This window comes from Aulonocara sp. 'chitande type north' Nkhata Bay, linkage group LG17, assembly GCF_057382095.1.
Source record: "Aulonocara sp. 'chitande type north' Nkhata Bay isolate Kocher_YH1m ecotype deep benthic linkage group LG17, A_spYH_male_GT1.1, whole genome shotgun sequence".
NCBI classification, from domain to species: Eukaryota; Metazoa; Chordata; class Actinopteri; order Cichliformes; family Cichlidae; genus Aulonocara; species Aulonocara sp. 'chitande type north' Nkhata Bay.
The window spans coordinates 37,844,931-37,867,792 of NC_141360.1; the positions used below are offsets into that span (position 1 = coordinate 37,844,931).

Below are 22,862 nucleotides of genomic sequence, written 5' to 3' on the forward strand. Positions count from 1 at the left end.
CCACAAAGTTTGGAGCCTCTCGGAGCAGTGTAGCTTATTGTGTTATATACTGTTACATTTCAAATACTGTGATTCTCATTAACACTTTGTTAATGAATAGTAATTACTTTGTACTTTGCAGTAAAATGCCAATTGATGATTATAATGCAATGCTCTGTAATCTATAAGCATCTGAATGGTTATGATAGTTTCTGATCCTCCTTCACTACGTCCATGAATCTTCTCTGAGGTCTTCCTCTTTTCCTCGTGCCCGGCAGCTCCACATTCAACATTCTTTATTAAATATTTCTATTATTATCATCAACAGACGTAAAAAGTGCAATTTTGTCAAACCTAACTCCAAACTTTTTAAAACAAACAGCAGATTTATTATTCATGCCTCCCCAGGCTGACAGCCATTGGCTGAAATTTGGCTCGACTGAAGTGCCTTCATGATAGTGCTTCGGGGCATTTGAGCCTTTTTTTTTTTTTTTAAATTATTCAGAGGTCTGGCTCACATCCACCTCAAAGCAATTTGGATTCATAATTCAGCTCTGCTTGCAAGAGAGCAGCTTTACATCGCTGAAAAATCATCAGAAAACTAACCTTCAGTGCACGGAACCAAAAAACACAGTGAATGAAAAAGTTCAAAGGTAAAATAAAACAAGAAATAGGATGATGCTAAATAATAAGAAACGTAAAGATTTCTCCCTACGTCCTACGACATGGCCGTGGCAAAGAAGAGATAAAAAAGAATAAACAAAGATGAGTTCACTCAAAGGTTTAAGAAAAATAAGATTTATTTTGACTGAGCCCAGTGTACACAGATCAAGACTGACAATTTTTGTTGGTTTAAACTTAAGAGTGTGCTGGGCTAGTATTAAAAACAGACATAGATCTATTGACAACGGATCTATTGTTAAACTGCTGTGAAGAGAAAAAAAAACACATTTTCTCAGATATTATTAGGTATATCCTGGTCTTACAAGGTGTGATCATAAAGTTCTGCAACTCTGCAAAAACAAAAACAGTCCCCCCTCGAAGGTGGTCTCTGGTGCAACACTGCATGAATCTGTTACATTTGGCTTCATTTTAGAGAACAGAGTCGTATCTGGCTGTATGTAACCAGTGGTGAGCTACAAAAAATCCCAACCTTTGGTGTTTTCGATTTACAGTGTACAGATTTACGTCATTTCTACTAGATGCCGTCCCTTGAATGCCTCAGGATATTAGATCCTTGAATAAGTCTGACCTTGGTGCACAACGCATGAATGCTGGGGAAAAAAATCGTCTAGATCCTGATGCGTTGCTTTTGGATTGTGTGCTGTTTGGTCGGTGGGCTGTAGGTGGACAAGCCGCTCTCATAACCTTTGATGACCCTCCGAGTCAAAGCTGTTTCAGCCTGACACAGAAGTTAACGTTTGAATTGCTCCAGTGGACAGAATGAGACGTTCAAGGAGTGATCTAAAAATAGCAGCGGTGCTGGAAGTAGTCCAGTCCTGCACAAGGACAGAGTGTTGAAGTGGAGCTCAAAGCGTAGTCTTTCATTTCTTTAAGGGTGAAGTCATAAAAGTCACAGAAGTTTCTAATCGCACCTAGTATATCCCGCCGAACCTACATAACATCCTTGGTGGCCATTCTGCATACGACCGCATCAAGCAGACTCCCACACTTCTCCTCCTGGGGAGTGACTTTGTACAGCTGTAATGGAGGGAAAAAATAAATTAAAATATTCTTTAAATTCATCAAGCAAAGTGTTAAAGCGGTAGTGAGGAAACTGCAATTGATTATGTACTCTGTGGGTTATAACATGATTTTAGGCCCAGTTTTTTTTTTCTTTTGTTAGATCTTCCCTGAATTTTTCATTTAGTCTGGGACTGGATATAATCCACATCTGAGAATGTTTTGGGAATAAAGCAACATTAGGAGAAACAACTGTGCAGCCTGTCACCCCTGTAACATAACAAGATACAAGTGTGGAATGCAGATTAATTAAAAGCAGCGACCTTTTTGATCTTTGCGTGGTCTGACAGTGAAGAAATCTCTTCCACTGGAACCTGCCGGCCCTCCACCCTGGCTGCAATGTCTGACACGACCTGGGACTCATCTTTGCTGTCAACCATAACGATCAGAACGGAGTCATCACCATCTGAGATCCCAAATCTTTTAAAGGCCTCTGAGATCTATATTAGTGGAAGCATACAGATAGCTTACATATCTAAAACTACGTTAAGAGTAACATATTTTTTTCAAAAATCGGAACATGGATCACAGAAACATCTTCTTCTTCTCACTTACATTATTTGTAGGGGACAGATTGAAGATGATCTCCGAGTAAAGAGTTCTTGTCTTCATTTTTTCTATTTTCTCTAAGTGAACGGCTTTATTGGCAGCTACCAGCACTTGAAAAGGATCCACCAGCTGGAAATGGAAGCACAGGGTCAACGTAAGCAAACAGCAAGACTCCAGGTAATTCTCAATTTTTATTTTTCAGTGAAAGACACGAGTACTTAACGGTTTTATTAGTATGTGTTTTATACAATAAAACACAGGCGTATTTTGAAAAAAAGCATTGCTAAAACAGACGGAAAAGGCTCACCATCGTAGGGTTGATCAAGGCACCGTTTATTTTCCCTTCCATGGCGCTTTTTTTCAGCTCTGCAGCATTTTTGACTTCTTTGAAGAGCATCTGGGTCACTCTGTGGTCGGGGAAAAGCTCCAGCTTTTGTGTTAGATGCATTCTCAAAACACACACACACAAAAGGTTGGATAAAATTCTATAAACGGCACACGGACCACGGTGCTTCACGTGAAGTCTCTACACGGCGGGGGGAACCATAACACGGTGACACCGCGTCAGAGGAAATCTCCTCCTAGGAGGAAAAAAAAGGATATCACAAGGTAGTAAAACGGCAGTCAATAACATAATCATCCAAAATAAATCATACATATGTGTAAGGCAGATATTACTCGACAGATAATCCAACGCTAAAGTATTTAGCATAGTACCGGAACCTATGGTTTTACACGAGTTTCTGTACCGAGCCTATTTCTGAATCGGACCGCCAGCTGTCAAAAATCACAAAAATTCTTCCGTTTAGCAACGGTGGACATGTTTCAGACAGTTTCCTCTAAATTAACGTTTTCCCGCGGTTTAAATTCTGGAGTCTAGTAGTTATGCGAGATACTCTAAAGTCTAACAGCTAGCTCTGGTCTGAACTTTTCTCAGTTTTACACCGTGTTTCGTCGTCAAACATGGAGAAATTTGAAGGCTACATGTTCACTGCTCTGTGCAGCACCAACTTCTTAATATCCTGCCTGCTGTTCTCCAGAGTGACCCGCGAGCAAAGGGAGCCCTATATGGACGAGATCTTCCACGTCCCCCAAGCTCAGAAATACTGCCAGGGAAAATTCAACGAGGTAAAGTGTGAGTGATGAGGGTGAGCCCGCCATTATCAGGCGGATTAAGGTTAGCTAAGAGCAGCGGGGCTTTCGATTAGGGTTAATCTCCACACTGGGCATATAGGGCTGTATCAGCATGGTATGCCTGTCTGGATGGGTTATATTTATTGATGTCACGTGGGCCAGCTTTAAAAAGAGCAAGGGACTTTGTGGTGAAGTGAAGCTTAACTGCTCAGATCTGTATGAAGCTCTGTAAACCTTACATTACTAATGGCTATCTGTAAAGACATGTTGCATGTTCATCCTCATGTGACATGATGCATGGCATCTGACTGACAGTGAAAGCAGTGTGTGTTAGAGGAAACTAGGCTAAACGATGGTGTTTTAGTCAGGGATCCATGAGAGAGTGAGAGTTTTCTAAAAAGTGTTAAAGCCTTGCATAGAAAAGATTGGGGTGGTTATTATTCATCACAGCCCTGTCTGGTTCACATGCAGCAGAGTAACATGATGCCTGGGTCCAAGCAGATGCCTGCGAGGCTCCAGGCACGTAGGACAAGAGACCAGTAAACGACCGCCTTGGCAGCCCAAAGAACCTTGTGCCTTCCAGCAACCACTAAAGGAATGAAATTCACATTTTCATTGGCTAAGTGGTTGTCATCAGGGAATACACTTTCCTCCTAGCAGTCAGTGGTTGCAAGAGAGTTGGCAATCAGTCTCTAGGACTGTCTGACAGGGGGTTGTCTTTTCCTACAACCAGACTCATGTTATGCCTGCAATCTACTGGAGCCTCTTTCCTTGTCTAGGGCTAAATAGATAAATAATTGGATACAAGCATAAAAGTAGTTCTCCTATAACACATCGTACGCATATTAATGCATGACGTTTTATCAAGTTCAAGATAAAGTGACACGTTTAAGTGTGTTTTATAAACTGTTATGAGCTGTCTTTGTTTGGTGAGGGGGACGTTAGTGCCCGTAGTGAATCTGGGAGTTTTGGATTTTAAGGATTGGTAACGCCTACCCGGAGCCAGCAGTTCAAACAGATGGTGACTTGGATGAGAGCAGTCTTTGATGATGATTTGGGGCTGTTCGCAATGTCTGTGAGGGAAGGAAGAGAACAACAGTGTTGGTGATTCTCTGGAGGGCCTTTTTATCTGCTGCTACGAACCCCATGTACCACAGTGTAATGAACTATGCTCTCAGCGGTGGCTCTGTAGAAGCACAGCAGGAGGAGCATTTAACTGAGATGATTCTTCCTGAGTGTCCTCGGGAAATGCAGGCCCTGCTGGGCCTTCTAAATGATGGCTGAGGTGCCACTGGAACAGGAGAAAACATTAGACCCATGGTGGATGAAATTTAAATGACTTTATTTGTAAATTTGTGTCGTCACATACTCCATTGGACGACATTCATATGTATCAACAGACTGCTATATCATTTGGGCTGTAATTTTAAGATAGCATATAGATGAAGATTCTAAAAAAAGGCTTTTGTCTTGTGGCTCAGGAGCCAGAGCAGGTCGTCTACTAATCCAAAAGTTGGTTGTTCGATGCCTGGCTGTAATAATAAAGTGAGTGCTGATGCAAACACAGGTTTGTTTTTTTTTTAAATACTTGTATCACAGACTAGCCAAGAGAACTGACAGTGCTATGAAATATCCCTGTGGAGGGCCACAACAATAAGATTATAAAGGGATACAATTAATATTGAGCACCGTGAAGCTCAGCTCAGCTTATTGGTGTGGCCCTTCACAGCGGAAGCCCCCCAACTCCCCACTCAAGAGCCATTATCCGCTCACTCCACATGTTAAGTGAACTTTACACCTTGTGCCGTGTTAACATGTTTTTAATTCATGCAGTGGGACCCGATGATCACCACTCTCCCAGGCCTTTACCTCGTCTCAGTGGGAGTCATCAAGCCTGTGGTGTGGCTCACCGAACTGACAGGCGAGGTGGTGTGCTCCACGGCCATGCTGCGCTTCATCAACCTGCTCTTCAACTGTGGCAACCTTTACCTGATCTATCTGCTCCTCTGCAAGCTGCACCTCAGGGAGAAGGTAAGTCCAGGACACGAAGACAAGACCACAAGTGACTTAATTTTTTTTTTTTCTGATGTCACATTAACTTCTCTTCTAGATGCGGACAACCTCACGCCGAGTCCTGTCAGCGCTGTCTCTGTCCACCTTCCCTGTGCTCTACTTTTTTAACTTCCTCTACTACACCGACGCTGGATCTACTTTCTTCATCCTCTTCACCTACCTCATGACCCTGTACGGCTGCCACAAGGCCTCTGCGCTGCTGGGCGTCTGCTCCGTGCTCTTCCGTCAGACGAACATCATCTGGGTGGCGTTCTGTGCAGCCACTCTGGTGGCAGGGAAAATGGATGACGCCTGGAGGGTGGAGCATACAAAAAAGAGGGACGAGAAGTCTGCACCGTCCCAGATCCCGCTGTCATTCAGCGGAGCTAAGAGAATCCTGCTTTTCACTCTGGAGTTCCTCACCTCACCCAATCACGTGAAGGCGGTGCTGCTGGTGGCCTGGCCTTACGCGCTGGTCGGCGTTGGCTTCCTGGTGTTTGTGGCGCTCAATGATGGGATCGTGGTTGGCGACAGGACGAGCCACGAGGCCTGCCTCAACTTCCCCCAGCTCTTCTACTTCTTCTCCTTCTCCCTCTTCTTCTCTCTCCCCGTCTCGCTGTGTTACCACCGCGTCCTCCGCTTCCTGCAGGCTCTCAAAAAGCAGCCTTTGTTTTTCCTCCTGGTCACCGGCATCTCTTTGCTCCTGGTGTGGAAATTCACCTTTGTCCACAAGTACCTCCTGGCTGATAACCGCCATTTCCCCTTTTATGTGTGGAAGAAACTTTTCCAGAGGCACGAACTGGTGCGTTTCCTCCTCATCCCTCCGTACATCTTCGCCGGGTGGAATTTTCTGGACTCCTTTAAATCGCGCTCTCTCTTTTGGAGTTTGGCTTTCCTGGCTTGCCTCGTGGCCACCACAGTCCCGCAGAAGCTCCTGGAGTTCAGGTACTTCATCGTTCCATACCTGATGTATCGCCTGCACATGCCCCTTCCCTCCCTTCCCAGACTCATCGGGGAGTTCCTCCTGTACACGGCCGTGAACGTTGCCACCATCTACATCTTCATCACCAAGACCTTCCACTGGCCGGACAGCACAGCAACGCAGAGGTTTATGTGGTGAGGAAAAGACTAAAGTAATCATTTCAGGATTTTCTCCTGTGTTACAGGGGACCAGAACATCTTAAAAATCAAAGCAAAGCCTCTGTTACATCTCAGTATCAGACCGACACGGTCATATCATTTTTATACACTAACCACACGGCTTTGTTCTGAATTTGTAGGGTTTTATTCTCCCTACAGACAGAATCAGTATCTCCAGTTTGTATTTGACTGGCAAAAAAAAAAAAAAAGTACTTTTCAATGACACTCAAAACACTCATAGGTAAATCCTGCCAGTCAACTGTGAATCATTTGATGACTGAATGAAATTGATATTAACAAAAAATGTTGGTAATAATAACAGTGGGAGATCTCAGTATTGTAAGAGCGCTGGTGTAGATTTAAATCATAATGAAGAATGTTTAATATACTGTACTCGCATGTTGTTTTTACCCCAAACAGTTTTTTTCCCCCTTCAAGCATTGATCCTTGTCGAGGTTAAAAAATAACATTTCAATATGGAATAAAAAAAATCGGGCTCTCAAATAAATTAGCTTCTTTTAAGATTCATAATTCTGACATAAGAAATGTAACTGATTCAGGAAATCAGAAGATTTAATTTGTAAATTTAACAAAATGTTTATTTTGTTGTGTCAAGTCTACTTATGAGGCTTCCTTGTTTTTGTACGGCAGTTTTTTCTACAGCACTTGTAAAATGTAGTACAACAAAATTATTCTTTTGCAAGTATAATTAAAGAGACCAAAAATGATATAATCGTAACGTAAAGGTTAGATTTCTTTTGATGTGGGACGGTTTTTTTAAAGCATTTTGTGCCAGTGATGGACGCTGACAGAACTTTATAATAATGGGACTATTTGAAGATGTACATACATTTTTACCTCGATATTCACTGTGACCAAGCCATACGAGTCCACTGGAGGTGACCAAGATGTGTGTCGAGATGTTCACTGTTAATTTAGACGTTTTTGTTTCTGCTCGTCTGTACGTGCCCTCGTGCTCGATTTGTGGATGTGGTTAATTCCGCTGCTTATTTGTTGTCGTTTTCTTTATATGCACGAGATTTCAATCATAAAATTCATCCTAACGAAAATCCGATCACGTTGGTTTGTGACTCACGCGATCAAAGTCAGTCAAATCTGAATGTGTAATTTGTCGTGTTTAGTTTGAATGCAGTGTGACCTGTGTGTAGGTGTGAACACGAGTAAACGTTGTGCATTGATGCTGTAAGTATGCTGCTCCCATCTTCATTCAACTGTGGAATAAAATATTCAAAATCAAGTCTGTAGAGCACTCGTTTGAGTTTCACGTGAAGATGGACGATAGCGTTATGTGCACTTGACGGTCACTTTATTAGGTACACCTCCCTACTTCCTTTTTGAAGCTTCTTTTGCCCCCTCGAGATGATTTGAGCTTTTTAACATGCTGCGTTCTCCTGCTGGAAGCAGCTGTCAGAAGATGACTACACTGTCGTCATAAAGGAATGGACACGAGTATTCGGGTCGGCAGAGTTAAAACTACGGGGACTAAAGTGTGCCAAGAAAATATCCCACACATTTGTTACACTACCAGCAGCAGCCTGAACTTTTGCTACAAGCCCGGATGGATCCATGCTGTCATGTTGTTCATGCAACATGCAGACCCTACCACCAGGCAACGTTTCCCAGTGTCCTGATAGGCGTGACCCCGTGTGGTCTTTCCTATCAGCTCGAAGCAGTCTGCCATTCTCTGACCTCTGAAATCAGCAAGACATCTTCTCTGCTGCTCACTGGATAGTTTCTGTAAACCCTCGAGATGTTTGTGTGGGAAAATCTCAGTCAGTCAGCAGCTTCATCCAGACCAGCTGCCACCAATGTTGTTCACTGGCCATTTTTTTCCCCCCTCTACACTACTTCCTCTGTTTCGTGGTTCCACAGAAATGTATGATGAAAACTATGAACACCTTTATTAAACACCTCGTTAATTTGAAGGAACACAACGGAACAGAAATCAAGTCATTTAGAACTTAATCTGATTAATACTGTGACTATTTCTCCTTATTGACATCAAGTGGTACTAACACAGTTTGTCTCAGTCGGATCAGCCAGAGTCAGCCACCAGGAGGCGCTATAATGCAGCGCTAGAGACCTCTATGAACATGAAAGTGCAATTCACCATGAAGTAAATGAATTCAACATCTGAGTAACACTGGAAAGTACTCAAGCATTAATCACTAGATGTTTTGTTTGAAGTCGGCCTTGAGAGATATTTAAGGTTCAAACTGACTCAGTGAATTGATATAAAGGCCCTGACTCTAAGAAACACACGTTTACAGGTGAGCATTGTTATTGTTTTGCTCAAAGAGTATCTGTGATGTAAGATTCCTACTTTAAGTAAATGTAGCACCGAGTTTGAGGGCCGTTTTTGTCGTATTTCACGTTTCATGCATGTAATATTTCCAGTGGGTGACCGGTCTGGGCTTTTCTACAGAGCCATGCTGCTGTAATAAGTGCAGAATGTTGTGGTATTGTCTTGCTGAAATACTAAAGGCCTTCACTGTTAGAGACACCATGTGGATGGCAGCCTATGTTCCACTGTGAGGTTTATTTAACGCAACACAAATTCTAATCATTTCTATACAAAGTGAATTTATTGAGACTTTCTGGGGTGTCACCTTCGCACACGGTCATGTTATCAATTAACTGCAGCAGTTGTGCAACATTCAGTTTTCTAACATTACACATTTTAATAATGAGTACCCGGGCTGGTACATAAAAATAGAGAATTTAAACAATTAATACATTGCATCTTTATGTTTTACGCACACAGGGTCCTGACTTTTTGGAAACAATGTGGTAACATTATGGAAAAGGTCAATGCTAATTTAGAGCAGTATTTTAGAAGACAGCAGACTCAACTGTAAGAAAGCAGAAAAAAAAACGCATGGCGATGATTGCTCTCCATGCCACCTGTGTCGTTACTGGATTCTAATTACAGTAAGAAACACTGGGCCAGCTCACAGCTCATAAAAGTCGCACTGGGAAGATTACACAAATGTTGACTGCACAGCCAATCTGAGCCTGCTGAAAGGACACACTGTATGTACTGTTGTCTTCAGAGCAGCGTTCACAACATCTGCTCGGTCACTTCATGGTTTATAATTGAGTTTTATTTTACTTTTTCAGATTTGTCCTCCTTTCACTACATTGATTTTTTTTACTCTGCCAATTGATGAAAGTACAAATTAGTCTTTCTCATCAGGGTGTTTGGGCATTTTGAAAATGACAGTCTCAAAGGGATCGTTCATATATTCGATTCATTTCCTGATGCAATCAATCAAAGTTTGTCCTTGACGATGTGGAATATCTTATTCATCACTGATTGTGTTTCAGGGAGACCTGATAAAATAAGAAAAAGGTTGGAAATGATTGACACCAAGCGTGATAAGTATTTCAGGAAACAGAAAAAAATGTAAATATCAAAGTCAAACTGTGACAATTCACCTTTTCCTGCCAGTAGTGTGTGGAAGAGTCATAGTTAGCTCTACTTCAGTAAACCTGTAAACTTGAACCTTTTTTCCTGAGTAAAATCTTGACACTGCACATGTGCAGTAGAGCACATGTGAGGATAGTGTGCTAAATACAGCTTCGGCTCAGTCTCAGTGCAGCCTAGCAACACACAACTAGGTTCAAAGAATAGGTGTGCATCTGTACACACATATCAGTTACAATGATACATGTGTGCTGATATTATCTCTCAAGAAGCAGTTTTTAAAGAAGGTAAACAGGTTTGAGGTACAAAAAAAAATTACACAAGAAGTGGAATGGAAATCGCTTTTATGGAGTGATGAATCCAAATTGGACAGTTTTGGTTTAATGAGAAAGCACTGAGCGTCTATAGCTGTAAAACATTTTCAGCATCACAATGATGCAAACAATCAATGCAGTAAAAGCACACCAGGAAAGAGACAAACGCACAGTGCAACACTATGAGTTATGGATTGGCCTCCCCAGAGCCCGGACCTCAACACTACTGAAGCAGAGTGGGATCATCTCAACAGAGAACAAAACAAAAGGGAGTCAACATCCAAAGAAGAGCTTTGAATGTTCGTCGAGAAGCTTTCCTGAAGACTGCGTAAGAAATGACAAGAAAGCTGCACAAAAGAGGCTGTGTTGAAGAATAAAAGTGGTCATGAGCTTCAAATACTGACTTTCAAGCTTGTTACATACAAACGAGGGATGACTCAAGATTTCGACAGTATTATAAATAGTGATAATTTTTAAGGTGGGCGCCAAATGTGGAAAGTGGACGATATCTGTGTTATTTAATTAAGGACACGATCTGTATCGTAAATATTTATTTTTCTGTCAGTGGTTGGATAACAGGATTTTCTTCATTTACACTTATAAGAAGAAATTTGTTGGATAGTACACTCAAAAATACATCGTCTCATAGAACAGAGTTTAAAATTTGTATCAATAATGAACCCCCACTCTTCCACAAAACGAGCGCAACTCCCCTCAAAGTGCAAAGACTTCACTTTTATGGCGTTTTTACGCTGACGTCAGCCTGTTATGGCGTCATTGTGACGTCGTAGAGTGTTGAAAATCTAAAGAGTGTTTTCTACAGCTTTCCCATGCCCTTTCATATAAAATATATTACTTTTTTTTTTGCTAACAATGACGGTAAAGGTCGAATGCTTGGCCAGCTTAAGGTCTAATTTATCGCTGCGAAGTTTGACGACGACCCATAAAAAGTTGTGGGTAATATAAAGTTTTTACTGATTTTCCCATTTGGTGTGACTTTGACCTCGACCCGATTTTCAGCAAAATTGAATCAGCTCAAGCTGTTATTGGTATCTACCATCAAACAACAATTGAAAATGATATCTTAAGCAACTGTCGATGCTAGGCTGCTAACAAACAAAAAGCACTTCCCAGAGGACAAATGTGCTGCTCGCAACGGTCTTTGTCTCACCACAAATCCTCTACGTATATGGAGATTTCAGAATCCTGAGTTTCCTCTACCCGACCAAGCTCCTCATGAGAAATTGTTCACTCTTCTGAGACAGAAACACGAGAATAGCAGGAGATCAAATACACAGAGCTGAGACTTGAATTTGATCACTGAGACGATGTTTTGGTATCGCTGAGGTCTATTTATAAGCCCATCAAGTTTTCCCATTGTGTCCTCTACTTATTCCAAGAACCCATTATTTGTTACAAATAAGAATCAGTGCAGTCAGAGAAAACGTCGGTTCTTTTTCCAGGTGCTAAATTCAAAAAGTATGAAGCAATTAGAGGCAGACCCTGAAGAAGGAGCTATTAGTATTTAAAGTCAAAGGTGAAGACAAGACAGTTTGACACTTGTTGATCTGTTACGGTTACATAAAAAGTTAAAACAACAGTAGAAAATAATTAGAGGGAGAAATAAAGGAAGAAAAAAAGATAGGCTTAAACGATCTCATGACTAATTCTTAGACCTAAATAAAAACATCTTCTGCCTTTTATTCAACAAGGTCAGCGTGACACAGAGAGGAGTCTGAACATTTTCCATTCCATGCTCACACAAGTACATCACATTTACTGAAGACCTACACTCTGAAAATACAAAGTAAAATGCAACTGAAATAAGTAAGTAAGTAAGTAAGTAAGTAAGTAAGTAAGTAAGTAAGTAAGTAAGTAAGTAAGATACCTTTATTAATCCCACAAGGGGAAATTTCATGTTTATATGTGAAATCAAAGGTTTGTTTATATTAAGATTTAATCATTAACAGACAATAGATGCTCAGTGAAGAGAATTAAATAGGGATGAAATAAAACGAAAAGACAAAACATTCATTTTACTCTGAAAGTCAAAAAAAGGTGGAATCCAAGCAGGTGGAGTTGAGGACACGGGTGGAACCAACTGGGCTGACAGAGAACGATCAATCAACCTCACTGGCGTGAACCTATAAGGTAGTACAACTCAACAAAGAAAGCATTAAAGCGCCAAACACAGTTAACACTGGACATACATATGATGGGATATTAACTTGCTGCTTGGTTTGCATCCGTCGCATCGCTTGGGTGTGACAAATGAATCGTGGCCTCCTTAATCTGTGGCTCTATTAGGCATTTGAGGGGCAGATGGAGGGTCTGCACATCGCTGCTGGGTGTGGATGGCTGTGGTTTCTGATGAGTGGGCTTGATGATGTAAAGCCTCCAGTGGTAAACGTGCTGTGGTCAGAAATGAGTCACCAGAGTTTTCTGGCGTGTGCTGTTCATCTCTGCTGCATGGTGGCGGGGGGAGGTCGTGATCCACTCTGCATCCCTCCTCACAGCCTCAGTGTGTCAAAGTATCTCTGAGAAGATTTATCTGTTTCATCCTCATCACTGCTTTTTTTTCTTGAGCTCTCTGTCTGTCTCTGCATTCGTGCTTCCACACTTCCACTTAATGCTCTCAGGTGATTTTCTATTTCAACAAACTCATCTCTCTGCACTCTTATCTCTTTTATTCCAGCTGCATTAGCCGTCTTAATGTTCCTTCTTGCGGGAAGCCAAAATGTTTTCCCTAAACATGCATAACACTCATGGATCCTTCTTCATGCTTTTCCTTCACCACATTTGGAGACATGAAATCCACCACTTTGGAGCTGGGGATCGGTCCGCCAGGGCCTCACTCTACGCCACCGCCTGGCACACAATGCAATACGGCGCCTCTTGTGAGTGTTGGGCCTGACCAGTCGGGCCCATGGACTAAGGCTCAGCCACCAGACGCTCACCCTCGGGCACCCTACTTTGGCCTGGCTCCAGGGTGGGGCCTTGGTCACCCTATCCTGGGCAGGGTGAACCGTTTCCTTGATGTTCTACTCATAGGGGTCTTCTGAATCGCTCTTTCTCTGGTCCCCCACCCAGGACCAATATGCCATGGGAGACCCTAGTAGGAGGCAGAATCCCTGGACAATTTAGCCCCTGGGATCCCTGGGACACACTGGGAGGAGGCCCTGGGGCAGAACCAGGACATGCTGGAGAGATTATATCTCTCGGCTGGCTTGGGAACGCCTTGTTGTCCCCAGGACAAGCTGGAGAAGGTGGCTAGGGAGAGGAAGGTCTGGGCTTCCCTGCTTAGGCTGGTGCCCCTGCTCATGGATGTGAGCACAGGGAAAGAATCATATTCCTGTTTTCTTTCTGTTTTTCTCTCTTTTTTGCCTTTTTTGTTTTTTTAAGTTAGAACTCTAACCATTTGTGCATCAACGTGGTGCATTAGCTGGATATCCCAGTGTAGGTGGTTTGGGGTCCAAGAGGTTGGCTCTCTTCGTGTTTTACCATCTCAGACCACAGATCCCGTCAGCCATCGAATCCCACTTCTCTGACACCAAGCTTGTTGTGGAAATTAAGATACAAAGACCACCTGGTTGTGTGTGAGTTTTATTTGCTTTGTAAATGGGTCAAACAACAGTACAGACAGCATTCGTTACCCTGAGGCACTGTAACCATTGACTATTTATAGAGAAACAAACGCCGGATAATAAAAGAAAACTCTGAGATCAACATGCAGTCTGTCTGAAAGTTTACACAGAGAGGGAAGAACACAATATGGAGCCTTTCATCCGATAAGGTCAGCTTGACATTTTCTGCTATGTGTTCCTTTTTGATTCTCCTAATTACATATATGCTAGACATGCAATAGTAATGACAGCAGTTTATTACTTTCCTTCACAGTCTTCTTTACATTTATGAGTCTGGAAGGATGCGGTTGCAAATTGCCAAACGACTACATGGTAAAGACACAGAAATGTTAGAGTGGCCACTGTCACCGGAAATATCTCAAAGACATTCTGGAGGATTATCATCACCCTTACAGCGGATGGTTACCAAGAGACGTTTCCCTTTTCCACTCTGCTTGCTGTGGGGAGAGCACGGAGATTCAATGGGACTGAATTAGGAATAACAATCTCTAAAATTCTGGGGCGTTTTTTTGTTAGTGGTGATGTGATGAAGAAACACAGCTGACGGTGTGATTGAATTCTTGTCAGACAAGCAGTAAGTGGCAAGAGAGCCAAAACATCTAACTCATTCCTCCTTAGAAACAGCTCAAGGTAGCTAATGCCTACATTCCCACATTATCCTATCATTTCTTGTCTTAATCATCCCATAATCTGGAGATATTAGGCTTACTTTTGCAGTGATTGCCATCTAATTAGCTCCTTCTGTGGATTGAAAAGCACATTACTGGAAACGTGTGTAAGTTTTCTTGAGATTGTGACTTAATTAGAGAGCTAATAGCATTTACTCGTGTCTAGAAGGGTCTTAGAATACACATCCTTCATGGCCAGCAACCCATCTCACAGTTTTAAAGCCATCTGGATCAGGACCAAATTTCCGTGGGTCCACCTTCTCTAACAAGTTTCATGAAATTCGCCTTGGCAGTTTGTGCGTTACTAATTGACAACCAAACAAACGGCACTGAAACTGTACCTCTGCCTCGGCTCGCACCCTGGCACACTTGGAGCACAGGAGGCACAAAGAAACAGATGGAGTTACAGAGGACACCATATGCTACCACGTCGTGAAGGAGCACAGGCACGTCTCCGTTCTCTCACAGTGGAAACCGTGCCGGGAAACTTTGCTGTTTAAATGTATAGGTGCATTGCAAATTAATCTCAGAGTAGGACAACAGCAAGGCTGAGACTGGATGGCAGCTGTGTCGGGCTCTACTGTTGCTAAAGCCTAGATTTTTGGCACGCCACCATTTGCTTGTTATCGCTTATATAAAGGCCAGATGATGCTGGGGAGAACGCCATTATTGCAAGTAAAGAGGTAAAAAAAGAAAAGTAATGAAACCTTTTGGGATCACTGCTAACGCTAAAATAACTTGACGGTGAAATAAAAAGACGATTTCTCAGTTTTTTTGTGATGAACGTCAAACTGCTCAAAAAGTTGACCAAACATAAAACAACTCTCATAAATCCCTTTCACTAGGTCCGTTCCTTCTAGAATTAAGTGATTCTTCCAACAGCAAATTTGGTTATTATGAAGGTTTTGAGGTAATCATGTACCCGTTTGTGCACCGCAGTATAAAGATGGACATGGAAACCTATGACATCATCCACTGGTTTTGAAATTTGAGCCTAGAGAGCAGTCAGGATCTTTCAAATCCTGTACAGAGTATAGAGAGTGTACAGCATGGATTTATTTTAGATCGTGGGCTACATACAGCTCACTCTGATCTTAAGTTGTTTGGACGTGTAAAATTCCGCTTTATGTCATTTTATGATGTTTAACTGCACAATTAGTCCCTGAGATGTCTTAATACAAGATAAATAAGTTTTAACTGCACATCTCAGTTTTTTCTATATGATAAATTAGTAAAATTATAGAAAACGTTCTGGCAGTTCACTGCCCAGGCTGTGCCGTACTTATTCAACATGACGTATTTGGTTCAAAGGAATTTCTAAGTAGACGCTGAAAACACTGTCAGTCTGGCAGAGGCAGAGTGTATGGAGTGGTGAAGTGGCCCAAAATGCAGACACGTAGAACAAAACTTGAATATTAACAGAAAGCGAGACGTTTATCAAGGCTGGTAAAAACTTTACAAAACAAAAGGCAGAGGTGACGCTAAACAATAACCTAAACTGGGGAAACTACAGATAAACATAAAAAACCAAAACATGAAACCTGACGTGGATACAAAGATGCATGGAAACATGGCACAAAGGACAACAGACAACCTGACAAAGACCGAATAAGAAAACAAACTGAATACACACAGGAGGATAACGAGGGGATGGGGAACAGGTGGGAACACAGCTGGGACAAATCAGACCTAACAAGACAAGGGAAAGCAAAATTAGACACACTGCACATAAGACAAGGACTTTCACAATAAAACAGGGGTCCGTTCTTCGTACCTCGCTTACTACATCCAAGATCAAATGACACATCCAAGATCAAATCATCGCGCCAACTTTGAGCTCGCTATTCCGGTTCTCCGAACACACCTGTTGTTGACGATTAGTACAGCTGGATGAAGTAATGTGAGATCACTGGGTGGCTTAACAGGGGCTACGCATCGATCGTGGCTCAAGAGTTAGGAGTTCGCCTTGTAATCGGAAGGTTGCCGGTTCGAGCCCCGGCTCGGACAGTCTCGGTCGTTGTGTCCTTGGGCAAGACACTTCACCTGTTGCCTACTGGTGGTGGTCAGAGGGCCCGGTGGCGCCAGTGTCCGGCAGCCTCGCCTCTGTCAGTGCGCCCCAGGGTGGCTGTGGTTACAATGTAGCTTGCCATCACCAGTGTGCGAATGTGTGTGTGAATGGGTGGATGACTGGATATGTAAAGCGCTTTGGGGTCCTTAGGGACTAGTAAAGCGCTATATAAATACAGGCCATTTACATTGATCGGCAACCCTTTGATTGGTCGGCGAAAATGTCGAAGGAGCGCGCTCGGTATTTTTCGGCAGCAGAGCAAGAACTCTTGAGTGAGGGATTTCAGGAGTTTCAGAGTTTAATTAAAACGCAAGGGAACACTGCAAAGGCTGCAAAAGCAAGGAGAGAGGGCTGGCAGAAAGTTGCTGACAAATTAAACTCGTAAGTAATTTAATAATAATAATAATAATAATAATAATGGATTGGATTTATATAGCGCTTTTCAAGGCACCCAAAGCGCTTTACAATGCCACTATTCATTCACTCTCACATTCACACACTGGTGGAGGCAAGCTACGGTTGTAGCCACAGCTGCCCTGGGGCAGACTGACAGAAGCCAGGAGCTTCGGAGAACCGAATGATCCAAGATCACGCGAAATCGTCAACAATCAAATCCAGCTAACTTACTTAGCGAGGTACGAAGAACGGACCCCAGGAAACAGAATGGAAAGCAGACACGACAACGCGAACTTGACAACATAAGACACGCGACATGAAACACTTAGAGGGTGAGGGAAACTTAAATACAGGAGTAGAAAACACAAAGGGAATCTAATAAACAAATGAACTTAGCTAAACTGAAGAACTTAAACTTAAACATAAACATCTAAATAAACTTAAACTTAAAATACTGGGTCAACAGACCCAGGAACGTGACAAGAACATTAACCTTTCTGTCATGTAACTGTTTATTCATTACTTAACTAATTTGGTGTAGCATGAATGGCTGTGGGGGAGGTCTTTATCAGCAGGAAAAGCCCTAAAACGTATAAAAATAAAGTCCTTCATATTTTCCAAAGCTGCCCGGTGGGCCATTTGGTCTTAGAGCTGAAAGATCTTCGAGGATGAGAATGTTTTCAAGAAACTTGAAGATGTCCAGTTGCTTTTCTTTCCAAGCTCCTAAGATGATTGGACTAGAGTGAGAACAACAGAATGGAAGTGATGAAAAAAGCAGATTAGCAGCTTAAATACCCGGAAATGCAGGCAAAAGAGTGAATACTGCACTTTGTTTATTGCCCTTACATGTACTCTTTATTGTGTTAGACAGGTGACATAATACACATCCTACTTAATGCTAGACGTTGCAAAATGCAACTCTTCAGTTTCATTTTGCAACGTCTAGAGTTCCTGTGAACTCTAAACTCTACTGTGAGTGGAAATATCTTTCTAAATCCAGCCAACAAACAACAGTCATTATATCACAAATGATATGAATGAAGGCAGTCTGTGTGTGACTAAGACTTACTGGTTAATGAGTCTCCTAGCACGCCTTAAAATGGGCTGTCAGCTGCTCCAATCAATCCAGTCCAGGGACAAATTTAAAGGTGGGCAAGTGGGGGCCAACTGCCCCACTGCTGCCAACTTTTTTGTCCTTAAAATATTTGTAAAAACCAACTGCTTGTTTGTCCAAAAGCTTCTTATAGTCTTTGTTTTCTTAGACGGGATGATACATTAAATAATTATAAGTATTTTGTCGATTCACTTTACATATAGGAGATTTCCACACACTTAACTGAAGAGATTTGTGCCACCCTGGCTAGACCTCTTGTCCCTCATTTGGCCTCCCATGTAAGATTTTCTAGATCCACCACTGGATTGCAATCACACTTTATATCTCTAATATTTACATAATTTTTTGGAATTTATCTCAATGATTTAGAAGGGAAGAGCTTAGCAAAACAGGCCACAATGAATTATGCAAACCATTTAAAGACTTAGCATTTGCACCTGCATCGCATTTAGTCCTAAGCTTTGGAAGGAAACTGTGCTTGCACCGAGAAGAGTGTTGGTGTGCCCTGTTCACTCTGCAGCTGGAAAAGTGTTGTATTCTGTTTCTCTATTAATGTATCCATACTTAGAATGAGACTTCCCCGTCTCAAGGCTCAGCCTGCCTATGAAGTGGTTAGACCGGTGGAGACCCAGCAATGTCATTCTGATGGAGAGGCACTGAGCAAAAGGGTGAAATAGCAACACATCAGAACTCATTTGAAGTACACTCAGGTAAAAGTATCTCTCAGTGGAAGCAGCTACTTGCTTACACTGCTAAATAAAAACTCACTTAAACATTACATATGCTGCAGGAAAATTATTCTATATTGCAAAAGCTTATTAAAACTCTATAACAGGCACAGAGCGCATGAACCTGAACACATCAGCTACAGTACGTGCCGTCTCTTTGCACCTTTAAAAAAAACAATTAAAGCACATGAAGAAACTGTTCTATTTATATAAGAACGGTGGGAGTTCAGTGGGCGGAGCGGCCAAAGCATGTGTTTTGTTTTATTAGAGGCACGCAGTAATTATGCAACCTGCCCACATTCATATGAGTGGCGTGACGTCTGGAGAAAGTTTGATGTCCTGTGAGGGACGCGTGGGAGGCGCTCAGGGTCATCTGGAGCCGTCCTGATGGCTTCACGTTTGCAAAAATGCAGCTTCGCCGTAAATATCGCACTGAACACCTGACTGTCCTCCTCTTTTTTAATTTTCTGAGGGATATTTAAATGAGATCCAACTTTAGCTCTGTCTCTGTGCCAGGTTGCTAAGCTACAGCCTGTGTCAGGAAGTGACAGGCGAACATAATTACGACCCTGGTTGACAGACATCGACCACAGTGTTCATTAGACATACTCAAGCATTAAGACATCAAGTCTTTTTAAAGGACAAAATCCTGACACGACCTTTTGTATCAACTAATTACCACATTATCATTTGGTGAATAAGTATTTAGACAGTTAAAGACAAAGGAGTTGGCTCTGGTTTGATGTATGGACGGAGTTTTGTGGCACCACCATCCAGAATTATTGCATTTTACTGTATTTTGTACAAATAAATATATAAAAGCGTTATAATGGGTTTACTGCCACGCTTCTCAATTTCTTAGACGTGTCCTCGTCTGAATTCATGGTCTTGATGTTTTGCTCCGTTGCTGCTAATGAGCTGATTGTGTATGTCGAGTGTTGTTTCCTTGCAGTCAGCATTGCGATGTGCTCTCGCTCTGTCTCATTCTCTCTCCATGCTGCCCTCGCTTTGACTGACAGTGATATTAGCACCTTTTCTTCTCTCTGCCTCTCTTCAGCCTTCAATCATCGCATCTCTTCCTTTGACCTCAAGAGATGCTGGCAAAATAAAGCTATTTGTAGCGGGCAACAGGCGATGTGCAGGAAAATAGATACAAATGATTTGTACTACTCAGAAATATTCACCTGATTTGGAAACAATCAAATCGTAATGTGGAAAATGGTTTTGTCAGAAAAGAATAGCTTAGGAAGCTGTTGAAGTCCTGTACCCAGGACTGAGCGTAAACGTAGAGATCGTGCTGTTGCTGTAGCAGCTCCAAAACTGTGGAACGATCTCCCTTCAGAGATTAGACAGGCTTCTTCCCTACAGGTTTTTAAATCACTCTTTACACCGGCCTTTGACACCACGTGAGATCTTGGTTTTATTTTTAGTTTTATTTTAGTTGCTTTTAGTTGATTCTATGCTGTTTTATGTTGTTTTTTAATATAGGGCTGTTTTTATTTTTTATGTATTATGTGTTTTATTTATTTATTTTTGCTGTTTTCTGTTATTCTATTGTTTTTAACTTATTTTCTGTACAGCACTTTGGTTCTGTGCTGGGTATTTTAAAGTGCTTTAAAGTGATAGCCTCCACCGTGTTTTGTTTTTTTTGCGTCTTTTCACTAGCACCTACTCGGCTCAACTCAACTTGACTTGGTTTCGGTCATTTTTTGGTCACAGCTCAGCAGCCTTTGTGTTTAAGGAAACTGACCCAAATACAGACACTGAAGGAGACAAAAACAAGGCAAAGGCAAACAGGGGCAATGCTAACTGAAAACTAACTGGGAAAACTAAAAAACTAAGAAATCTGTGACAAGACTGAGGTAACTATGAAAAACTGTGAAACAACTATAGCGACTATGGTGACTACTAGGACATGATGTGGAGGGAAAATACACAGACGACCTGACTGAATGAAAGACAGAGACTAAATATACACAGGAGTTGATCAGGGGAAGTGGAAACACATGGGGAAACAGCTGACACACAAGGGGACATAGAAACTAAACTAGAATAACACTCAACTAAATCCTAACTGATAACACCAACACAAGAAACAAAAATACAAATTCATGTTTCATGAAGGAGTCGCTCCCATGAGTGATTCAGTGATTCACTCTTTGACAAATCAGTGCCATGCAGCCTGCTGACATCACATTTTCAGCTCTAATCAGCTCGCTTGGAACCCTGGTCCACCAGGAACAAAACAAAAGTACCTGGGTACAGGTGTAAAAGAAAACCCTAAAAACAGAGTGGAGTCGAGTAATAGTAACAGTGTGGAAAAGTGTTTAGAGAGGGTTGTAGACACTTAGTAACGTATTGCTCTCCTGACCATCTCCATACATACTAAAAACGATTTGAATAAAAAAAACTCAAATTAGGATTCATGACTCCATAAAACCTGCCGATTCAACTCAAGAGCTAGGAACAAATTATGCGTTTTTGATCATTTTTGCTATTTTTAATTATGTAGACACAAAACTGGTTCATCCCTTGAATCTTTTTTAAACTTGAATGACAAATCAAACTAATAAATAAAACAAAAAAACAAACAAACCAAAAATCCAAAACATTCCTTTGAAAATATTCAGGTACAAGTACTGCTGTTGAGGATTTAATGCAAAACTTCAGTAATGGATTAATATAACATTGGATAAGGGGAAGAATTTGTTGGATTGGTGGTTTGCGACTAGATGAAAATAAACTGGAGTCACCTGTTGTACTTTGTTCCAGAAGAGTTAAAAATCATCTCAATCCCAAGATGTAATCAATAAATACACTAATTTACGGTGGCCCTGAGAGGCCAAACGGACTGCAACTTAAGAAAACACCAGCAATAAGAAAAACGCTGGAAAAGCACACAAAACACTACGGAAATAGGAAAAAACTGATTTTCCAAAAGCACGGACCAGTTGCAGGAACCAAAACATGGTAGGCGTGTTTTATCATGATTCATATAATACTGATGACGGATTTTAAGGCTAATAGGTAGGCTAACACACTTACCTTTCATCTTTTCTTTCCTCATAAAACCGATCGATCCTCCAATTCTTTTAAGTGTCTCCCAGCGCAATTCGTAGCATATTTTGGTTCCTGCAACTGGTCCGTCGGGTTATTGTCTCCCCAGAAACACTTCCCTTGCGCTTTTGGAAATCTGTTTTTTCCTATTTCCGTTGTGTTTTGTGTGCTTTTGCAGCGTTTTTCTGGTGTTTTCTTAAGCTGCAGTCCGTTTGGCCTCTCAGGGCCACCGTACTAATTAGCTGTATTTTGAAGTTCATTAAAAGCATAATCCCTTGATGAATAAGTAACACGATGTATATACTGAAAAAATGTTTATCTTTTAATTTGGCCAGACTGTGGGCGCAACAGTAGCATTTAAACAGACATCATTTCTTTGAATTCTTTCCGTCAGTCTGGCTGTCCATCAGATTTTAACCTGTTAAATCAAAAACACAGATTTTTTCCCCCCTCTCATTTCATCTTTCACACATAAATATTGAAACTTCATCTGCGCTATATAATTTGACTTCACTTCATGCAGCCAACCCACAATTTCAGCCCTGATTTTTCCGCAGGCCAAATGTGAAGCCAACTGAGTGAATTTGTTTTGCAAATATATGCAAATACGGTCTGTAATAAGGAGAATCCATCAGCTAATTTTGTCCGCTTTCTAAATTTACGAGTGCATTTATGGCTGGGGAATAGATGGGCCACCTGACATCTATCTCATATACACAAGAGGGTTGATGATGATTGAGTGGGGCGTCTGTGGATAGCAGAGACGCCGTGTGCATGCTTGATTATATCTGTCACCATCAGCCAGCTTTATTATCAGCATAACGCTGA

The 22,862-nt window shown here is 41.7% G+C and overlaps 2 protein-coding genes across 4 annotated transcripts; one reads left to right on the forward strand and one right to left on the reverse strand.

Annotated features, from left to right (window-relative positions):
- Positions 1–756: 756 nt before the first annotated feature.
- On the reverse strand, positions 757–22,148 carry tprkb (Tp53rk binding protein). 3 transcript variants are annotated; one of them, XM_086269123.1, is made up of 6 exons: positions 22,023–22,099; positions 4,402–4,478; positions 2,579–2,852; positions 2,278–2,400; positions 1,986–2,162; positions 757–1,680 (listed from the first exon to the last, which is right to left on the reverse strand). In XM_086269123.1, the coding sequence occupies exons 3-6, from the start codon at positions 2,717–2,719 to the stop codon at positions 1,594–1,596; spliced, it is 528 nt and encodes a 175-aa protein (XP_086125249.1). In that variant the 5' UTR covers positions 2,720–2,852; positions 4,402–4,478; positions 22,023–22,099; the 3' UTR covers positions 757–1,593. The 3 variants fall into 3 exon arrangements, with proteins under 3 accessions (XP_086125249.1, XP_086125250.1, XP_086125251.1); XM_086269124.1 differs by lacking the exon at positions 4,402–4,478 and having other exon boundaries at positions 22,023–22,148; XM_086269125.1 differs by lacking the exons at positions 4,402–4,478; positions 22,023–22,099 and adding an exon at positions 3,283–3,416.
- alg10 (ALG10 alpha-1,2-mannosyltransferase) lies at positions 3,007–7,869 on the forward strand. Its single transcript, XM_086269122.1, has 3 exons — positions 3,007–3,399; positions 5,239–5,436; positions 5,516–7,869. The coding sequence occupies exons 1-3, from the start codon at positions 3,235–3,237 to the stop codon at positions 6,575–6,577; spliced, it is 1,425 nt and encodes a 474-aa protein (XP_086125248.1). The 5' UTR covers positions 3,007–3,234; the 3' UTR covers positions 6,578–7,869.
- Positions 22,149–22,862: the final 714 nt, after the last annotated feature.

Bases quoted from the DNA above. Each gene is read 5' to 3' on its own strand.
- tprkb (XM_086269124.1), bottom strand. From the start codon at position 2,719: ATGCATCTAACACAAAAGCTGGAGCTTTTCCCCGACCACAGAGTGACC. The intron at 2,401-2,578 runs GTGAGCCTTTTC...TTCCATTTCCAG, and splicing joins CCTTGATCAACCCTACGATG to CTGGTGGATCCTTTTCAAGT. The intron at 2,163-2,277 runs GTAAGTGAGAAG...CCACTAATATAG, and splicing joins ATCTGTCCCCTACAAATAAT to ATCTCAGAGGCCTTTAAAAG.
- alg10 (XM_086269122.1), top strand. From the start codon at position 3,235: ATGGAGAAATTTGAAGGCTACATGTTCACTGCTCTGTGCAGCACCAAC. The intron at 3,400-5,238 runs GTAAAGTGTGAG...TAATTCATGCAG, and splicing joins GCCAGGGAAAATTCAACGAG to TGGGACCCGATGATCACCAC. The intron at 5,437-5,515 runs GTAAGTCCAGGA...CTTCTCTTCTAG, and splicing joins AGCTGCACCTCAGGGAGAAG to ATGCGGACAACCTCACGCCG.